Source organism: Marmota flaviventris, chromosome 18, assembly GCF_047511675.1.
Source record: "Marmota flaviventris isolate mMarFla1 chromosome 18, mMarFla1.hap1, whole genome shotgun sequence".
In the NCBI taxonomy this organism is placed as follows: Eukaryota; Metazoa; Chordata; class Mammalia; order Rodentia; family Sciuridae; genus Marmota; species Marmota flaviventris.
This window is the reverse complement of record NC_092515.1, coordinates 50,910,886-50,919,777: the sequence shown is the minus strand read 5'-3', so window position 1 is coordinate 50,919,777 and position 8,892 is coordinate 50,910,886. Positions and strand designations below refer to the sequence as shown.

The window sequence follows — 8,892 nt, the reverse complement described above, 5'->3', positions numbered from 1 at the left end:
AGATTCCAATACAGGTAAATGTGTTTAAAAAAAAAAAAAAACAACTAAACATTCAATACTTATCTGAAGGGCTTAGAAGTTCTATTATCAAAATCTGGACCCAGGCTTTCAACTTATTCTAACAAATGGTTAAAATAAGCAAAATAAATTGATTACAAGCAGGGCATCAAGACTATTAAGTGCAAAATGATTTTCCAAGAGGGTTTTCCCTTGGTAACCAATTTTCCATTCGACTTCCAGCATCATATAACTTGAACTGCTTCCAAAAGGCCACCTGTAGGAAATGAGATTTCTTTCAAAAATCTACTTCCAGGCCTCCATACTCCCTTTTCTCACCACCACCCCTTAAGTACTCGATCTTTCTCATGCAATAGTTTCCATAAATACTACAAAATTAAGGAATAAATTTTAATGAATACAAATCAAAGGAAATGAAGGAACAGTAACTCTCATTCAAACCTTCTTTTAGTCTGTTTCCAATTATATTTTTAACTTTCCCATGATTCTCTTTAAAAAAGATGAACACAAAATCTGTCTGCTAAAGACTTTATTTATGAATCTATAATGGAACTCAAAATAGCAAAGAACAAGAAAATTTTCACATCATTATTTATCAACCAAATACATCAGAGAATACTTCTATTCTTCATATAACGGAAAATGCCTAAAAATGCACATGAGAATATAAATATTGTCTAGTTTGTAGAACTTTAAGATAATGAAGAATTGCTTAAAGCAGTTTGCCAAAAAAGTTCATCACGCTGTTAAAGACATACAATTCAAAAGAATCAAATGTAACTGATGAAATAACCATTTCATGGCTAATCTTTTCATAAAGTGCTATTTTCAGACTGAAAAAAAAACCTAGTAAAGATTTTATAAATTTAAATATTGAGACTTCATTCTGAAAGTATTAAATTTTTCTTCAGTACTGTGTTCATAACATTCATATATTCCCAATATAATAAGACTGTAAGATTATAAATGATTACCTTAAAATTAAATAAAAATCTTTTCATTCACTGATAATTTCCTGGAAGTTAAAAATTACTACTACATTGTTAAATGAAGTTTTCATGATACAGGAGTGTACTAGACACAATTATTCATTGTTTTAAACATGATCTTTGGTTTGAAGCTGTCTTATTATTAGTTGCATGGTTGTACTTAGTAAAATATTTGTAAAATAGCACACTAGTTTCATTTGAAACATAAAAGAAAATCCAGTCCATGGTCTAAAAGCAATGAATGGCATATACCAAGAAATCTGGCACAGTGAGTTCCCTGATATCCGAAACTGTCAAGAGCTAAATGAAGTCCTGTTGCTGAGGAGTGCCTCCTCCTTTGACTGCTATCAACTCATTAATATCATTAGCCAATGAGAAGTTAGTTGGAAAAAACTCTGAATGAAGGCACATAGGTACAGATCTTAAGCAGATAAGTAAGATCAAATCAATTGCATTGTGTAAGCATGGGCATATCCTCTCCAAATGCACACATCCTCATGTTTAGAGGCTGAATACCATCACTGAATAGATTTTTGCCAAGGAACAACTCTACATGGATGCATGTATCCTAGAAATCAGAACTAGCTGATGGTTTTCTAGAATTAAAACCTTGGATGATGTAAAAGTTGGTCTTTCCCCAAAATGAAAAATATTAAATTGATAGAGCAAACAGATGCAATAACATTGGAAAATGTCACAAAATTGAATCTCAGAAAGAACTAATTCAATTTCATAAATGAAGGCTGCTGCTGATTTCTTCTCTCTCTCCTTGAATAATCAAATGTAAATGTCTTTTGGCAATAGCAGCATTTAAATCCCACAAAAAATCAAGTAGTGACCCATTAAGGAGCAGCTCCATTGGCACAAACTGTAAAACCTGTTGGGGTGCATCAGAGTTAAGCAAAGTACTCAACAATTCATTCATATTCTGCAGATACTGGAAAACTGGATTTGGAAGATTCTGATAACCAACACATAGCAAGACTGCACAGGTTCTCAGGGGCTCAGAGGATGTGGGACAAGAAAACGTGATGAATCTAAAACAACTGTGGAGTACAAAGATCAAGCCAGCCATAAATCTTGTTAAGCAAGAAAGTACAGGCAAAATCATCATATCTCCTGCATGAAGCTGCTGTAATGAATGTAGAAGGCAGTTCAAAAACAAATGCTGGTAAGTTGGGTCTCCATCATGAAGCAAGGAACAGTTAAAAGTCATGAGTTCAGCTGATTCCAGGAGTTGAACTTCCACTGGTATGTTCATTTTTACATCATGGAGTGTTGGTAAACCCACAAGCAGGCACTTTATCTGGTTGCTGGGTTCTAAAACCTGTTCATCCTGAAGGCACTTGGTGAGGCTAAACAACTCAGAAAATATGAGTTCTTCTGAAAAAATGTGACAAGAACAATAACATTGCTGTGTTGGCCTGGAATCCAAATTTAAAGCTTCTCCTAGGGACTTTTCAATTGCTTCGTTCAGAGTCTTTAATATTTCACCATCACAAAATGGAGAACACTTTACTTTTGGCAATTTCTTTCCTTCTAAAATTTGCCATAAGTGACACTCAAGATTGGAAGCTGGTCCTTCTAAAAGAGAATTTTGCCCAGGATGATATACAGCATGTTCTTCAGCCCAACTATTAAAGTATCCTTTGGCTATTTTATCTTTCCATGAAAGGGTTTCCAACATCTTCCTTTCATTATAGGTTTTAAAATATCTGTTCCTCTGCCCAAACCATTTTGTATTTGTACTACAACCAATGTTAGATTTTTTTACTAGCCAGTTATTTCTGGAAAGAGGCTTCAGTTGAAATTTTTGCATAAAATATTGTACAGCACAATCCCTTAAATTATTCAGCTTTGCCTGTTCCTCTTCTCCCATGCACTCAAACAGACGAATGTTCTCAGAAATTGTCTCTAGCTGATATTTATGAAAAAATGCACAACATTCTTCATGTCTTTTAAGAAATGATTCTGGAATCAAATTATGGGGAAAGAGTGCTTTTCTGGTCATTTCAGTCCCAAAATTCAGCACCATCTTAGATAACAGGGGATTGATAGCCTCTCTTCCTTTATAGCGGAGACACACCACATAGACTTCTGAGTTGCCTGCCTTGCTAGTAGCAGGTTTGAAAACATGGACTTGGTCAAAGGAACAGTTTAGCAGGTACATCAGGTTTATGGAACAATGTTCAAACAAAGTAAACATCTTCAGAACAAAAGAGCCACCATTTCCAAGAGTGGTCAGAGCAGTGACAACTTCACAGTAATGTAAAGAAGAGACTAAAGCTTCTTGTTCACCTGGGTTTCCTTGGCAATCAAAACTCCCATCGGCAGTGATCAAGTGAATGGTTGCCATGCTGCTTACGAAATTCTGAAGTCCGGTCAGATATTTCATGGTCATGATATCACCAGTGTTATCTGGACCAAAGTACCACCAATTCAACGTATTTGCAATGAGCCTGTCATCCATAATCATCATAAGATTGTCATTTGCTTCATGGTATGGATTCAGGGTATTAGCCACCCAACTCCAATCACAAGGGAACCGATGGGATTTTAAGTAATGGTTAAGACTAGCTATAAAAGCTCCGGGGGCTTCACAAAGGTGTAGAGAATTCAGTTTTCCATTCTGAAAAGCTTCCTGTGGAATAAGTGGAAAGCTGCACAAAATCTCATGAAATTTACACCATGCTTGAGTGCAAAGTTCAGCATTCACAGATTTTCTTACATGAGAAATTATTTTTCCTGCTTTATTAGTGAAAGCAGTGTGCTCATGCCACTCATCCAGTTTCTTATCACTTAGGAGGTTTTTTACTTCATTTAGGGAGTTCTTCAAATCAAGAAATGCATTTAATTCTGCATGGTCACAGGTGAAAATCTCACTGGGATCTGGTAACTGCCATTCATTATTAACTGGCTTACAATAAGAAAAGTTCTTGGCAAAGAGTTCAAAAATGTCAGCAAGAACATCTGGGCTGAATGTCTCAGGACTTGCTAACTGCTGAACTGGTGGCTTTCTGCACTTACTCATTTTCAAGTCAAATCTAGAAAGAGAAACACAAAATTAAATCAATCACATTTATTAGTGAGTTAAATTTCATCAGTAGTAAATCTGATCACACCTATAACAAACCCCATAAGGAAAGGCTAATGTCAGAACACTGTTATAAAACAAGGCAATATGGAATAAATAAAAGCTTTATCCACCAGACCAGAGTCCAAATTCCTGCTCTGCTATTTACTGCTTAATAAATGGCCTGGGAAAAGTACTTCACCTCTTGGGATTCAGTTTCTTCTTATCAAAAAAAATGGACTTATCATTGTTTTAGAGGAGAATAAAACACACTAACATATAAAAAGAATATTTGTCAGTGAATGTCAACTCTTATTATCATAATAAGCCATCTAGCTTCTTCCCAGAGTTCTCTACCATGGTTGTGACACCATCCACATGGCCTCAAACACACACACTTAAGAGATTTATCCATGGACATGACTTTGGATCAAGCTCTAACAAGGGTCTTTTAGACTTTTTTAGTTCCCATTATACTTTACCTCCTCCTAGGAGGTGATGCTGCACGTGAATCCGGTACTGGTCCCTCTATGAAGCCTTTCTGCCACCACCAACTACTACTGCTAAATACATCCTCTGCCCAGATTTCAATGACGCATGCACTTTGGTGGCACCAATCATTTCTACAATTCACGACAAAAATTCATTGCTCTAGTTTGAATCTGAAATGTCCCCCAAAGGCACATGTGTTAAAGACTTGTTTCCCAGCCCATGCTGCTAATGGAATACGGTGGAACCTCTAAGAGGTGGGGCCTTGTGGAAGAAAGTTAGGTTATTAGGGCATGCCCTTGAAGGGTTATTGGAACCCCAGTCCCTTCCTCTCATTTTGTATCCTGGGTACCAGCTATAAAGTTCTTTTTCTCCATGCACTCCCAGCCATGATATTCTGCCTCACCACAGATCCAAAGGCAATGGGTCATCGGTCTGTGGCCAGAAACCTCTGAAACTGTGAGCCAAAATAAACCTTTTCTAAGTTGTTTATCTCAGGTATTTTGCCACAGCAATGGAAAGCTGACTATACACTCATTATACTGCTTGTAAACTAGGTTGTACTTGAATGGTTAGTCTCCTTCGCTTCATGTTGAAATGACCAATAATCCCTCTGACATGTCTCTATAAATTATACATTCCTGCCTATCATATGATCAGTCAGACAACTCCACACTTACATTATAAAATTTCATTATAAAACTTAACATACTTTCTTAGCAGAATTTTAAATCATCAAATTTAAATTTGTAAAATATCCTTACTGAATATAATTACAGTCCATCTATAGCCTGTGTTATAACACTAAGAAACCAAAACTGTCTGCCTCTAGGGAAGGAAAAGGATATGAGAGAAAGAAGCATGACTTAATTGGCAGTTTTAGAAAAGTTCTAAATTTTAATATATAGGACAATGAGTATTATATGGCACCTGTCAGTGCAATTTAATAGGTACATTAGTTTATGAAGTCTGCACTTACTTAGCATATTCAATGTATTCTACAACTGTTTTTTATCTCAATTTTTTTAATCTCAATTTGTTAGACGTAAAAAAAAAAAACTGACAACCAAATCACCATCCCAAAAGACACTGCTGGTTCAAGGATTACAATAGGAAATAAAGGTGAACTGTCATAATAAATACAATATCCAGTTGACTTCATTCTATTTGTTTTGTATTGTTCTATTTGTTCTTATATTGTTCTCTCTTTTTTTCCCACTATTTTCTTAGTTGTCAATGGACTTTATTTATATGCAGTGCTGAGAATTGAACCCAGGGCCTCACACATGCTACGCAAGTGCTCTTCACTGAGCCATAACCCCAGCCCTCATTCTTTTTTATTTGTTTTACAAGTTAATCCATTAGTCTGTAAACGCCTTAAAGTTACAAGAACCTTCGTAGTCATTTATTTACCATACTGTATTCACAAATTACATAGAAATACAGGTTAATAAGTCACAAATACACACCAACATTTTTTACTTACCTTAGATCAATCGTGTTATACTGTTAAATTGTATTTAGACAGTTTTCTGAAAGAAGGCATTTCTGCATTTACTAAAATCCTAAGGTGGGCAAATACAACTTTATTACAGCAAGCTCTTCTCTTCTCTCTTAATTCACTCAGCACTTACTGGCAATTACAACCAAATGTATCCTATTTTGGAAAAAGTCTTATTTTAGTCATTAACTTCGAATATTAATTAATAGCTGCAATTAAGGTGTGAAATCTTACCTACATTAAATAGGTAATTGCCTGAGAAGGAGTAAAGGAGTTCAAACACCTCCACGGTTCTGACTATACTTTATTGGTGTGGCCACCTAATTTTTATTAGTCCCCCCCTTACTCATTCCACTCCACCCACACAAATCTTCCTGCTGTTCACAGAAGACACAGACACATTCCAAGCCAAAAACCTTTGCAGTGGCTGGTCCCTCTACCTGGAATGGTCTTCCCCAGATATCTGCACAGCTAATTCCCTTACTTCCCTTCCTATTTACTCAAGTGTAATTTTCTCTATGAAGGCTACCCTTGACATACTTATTTAAAATTGCACCTTGCATTCCCAATTTCCCTTACCTTACTTTCTTTTTTCCATGGCATTTATTTCCCTCTAACTTATTCATGTTTACTGATTATTGTGTGTCCTTCTCAAACTAGAATGTAAGCTCCACAGGTCAGGATCTTTGTTTTGTTTACTTACATATCATCCCAAGAGATTAGAACAGTGCCAACTAGGGCACAGTAAAGCAGCAACAAGTATTACTGAATGAATGAATGGATAACACACTTTGCAAAAGAATCACTGCTCTAATCACGTTTGAATACGAATCATAATAATGCATTTTAACTTCACTCCAGCACTTCCATGCACAACCAAAAAAAGAGAAGAAAAAAACCTCTGCAGTTTCCAGAGTGCATGGAAAAATTTTCCAGTATGTGATCCTCAATCACTTTCATTAAGCACTTCATAAAGCTTTGTGGCATCATAATTCTGCTAGGTGGGTCTGTATTACTATTCTTATATTGCAGACTCGAGTACGAAAATTTGTAGTTTCCTGCCCAAAATCACAAAGGGAACACTTGCACAATTCGTAAAACTAGTGAACCTAACTCAAACCCCACAAGATCTCAACAGTTGTTGCCTCTCCAATTGATACAAGGGAGTTTTACAAGTGTTTTCCTCCAACTCCTCTGGCCAGGAACTGTGAAAACAGAAGGGTGTACCCAGCGCTTACTTTGGGTCTGGGGCACCCAGGATCTCACTTCGCCTAGTGGAAGGGAGTCCCAAGCCCTCCCGAGCAGTCCCCGCCCCTGCCTCGCCCACTGAAAGTCCAAGGAGGCTCCTAACCCGGCCTGCATTACCTTCGCTCACGCCCACCTGGGCCCCCAGGGTATGGAGAAGCTGCTCTTCTTCACTCCCACTCCTCACTCGTGGGAGCCATTCTCACTTCCGCTCCAGGGACTGCTTCCTGGGGTGGTCACTCCTTGGATCCGCCACCCCTTCAGCCACAGGGCAGCAAGGCAGCGTGCCCTGAGGCCAAGAAGGCGGCCGGGATCCGCCCTCGCGGCACGGGGAGCCAGAACTCTCCTCCAGGCCGCGCCCCCCGGCAAACACGGGCCGGGGCCGGCTAGAGGGCCCTGACAGTCACGTTGCGCACGCGCCTTCTCGGCTAGGCTTGCGTCACGTGCGTAAATGCTACGCACGCCGTTGACTTTGGCAATGCTGAGGCCCGGGCCCCCTAGGTTTTGTTTCTCCGAGAGGTACTGAACTGGAAAGGGCCAGTCTCCCGCCCTCTGGCCGCTATGGCAACTGAAGCTGCGCGCGCAGGAGCGTCCCTTGGCTCCGTCCCTAAGGAGTGAAGGGGTGGGATGGGGCGGGGCCGACTTACCCAGATCGCGCTGGCTCCGCCCACCCACGTGCTGGACCGTAGGTTTCCCAGCGCTATGATGTTAGTTCCTAGAACAGATCTTAATAAAACTGGAGCTTGAAAGACAAGAGTTTAAAAGCCAAACTAGGAAAACTGCTAGACAATACTGTTATTGTGTGTGTGTGTGTGTGTGTATTTATAAGCCAGTAAGAAAAATAAAAACCTCAGAAAAAAAAAGTATGAAGATTCTAATAAGCAATAAACAAATAGCCAGTAAAAACATACAGAGTTGTATAACCTATTATTAAAAATTAGGAATTAAAATATTGAAAACTATACATTTAGCAAAGATTTAAAAGATTGATAGTGGCCACTGTCGGTGAGAATATGAAGAAATAGGTTCACATCTGTGGGTGGGACTAAAAATTAGTATTTTCAGTAGTAACCTTACAGAAGGCAGACTTTTAAAATGAGTATGCACTTTAACACAGCAATTACCACTTCTAGCAATTTGCCATTAAGAAAAACACAACAGTTGACACTCAATTTGGACAGAATGTTGATTTCAGCACTTTAATAATAAAAAACAAAACACTCTGCCTAAGGGAATTAATTAAATTATTTATGATACACCCATATAATGTCCATGTGCATTACATACAGCCATTATATACGTGACAACAGTATGCATGAAAATAGAATGGGATAGAAATGTTTGTAAAGTTTGAACCGTTTATATAAATATAGCCAAACATAATAAATATGAAATGCACTTTTTTAATATAATACTTGCCTATATATATTTTATTTAATACTTGCAGAGGCCCTGGATTCTATCCTTAGCACTGAAAAAAAAGAAACAATGCTAGGTCATTTGAATATTAGTATGGAAAGAAATTTATTTGGGCTCTTCACATTATAAACAAAAATACATCTCATTTGGATTGTCAA

General features: G+C 37.8%; 1 protein-coding gene across 2 annotated transcripts; it reads right to left on the bottom strand.

Moving 5' to 3' along the window:
* Positions 1–530: 530 nt before the first annotated feature.
* Cmtr2 (cap methyltransferase 2) lies at positions 531–7,800 on the bottom strand. Of its 2 annotated transcripts, none has more exons than XM_027933123.3 (2): positions 7,436–7,800; positions 531–4,051 (listed from the first exon to the last, which is right to left on the bottom strand). In XM_027933123.3, the coding sequence occupies exon 2, from the start codon at positions 4,036–4,038 to the stop codon at positions 1,738–1,740; it is 2,301 nt and encodes a 766-aa protein (XP_027788924.2). In that variant the 5' UTR covers positions 4,039–4,051; positions 7,436–7,800; the 3' UTR covers positions 531–1,737. The 2 variants fall into 2 exon arrangements, with proteins under 2 accessions (XP_027788924.2, XP_071460644.1); XM_071604543.1 differs by lacking the exon at positions 7,436–7,800 and adding an exon at positions 6,056–6,103.
* Between the last annotated feature and the right edge of the window lie 1,092 nt (positions 7,801–8,892).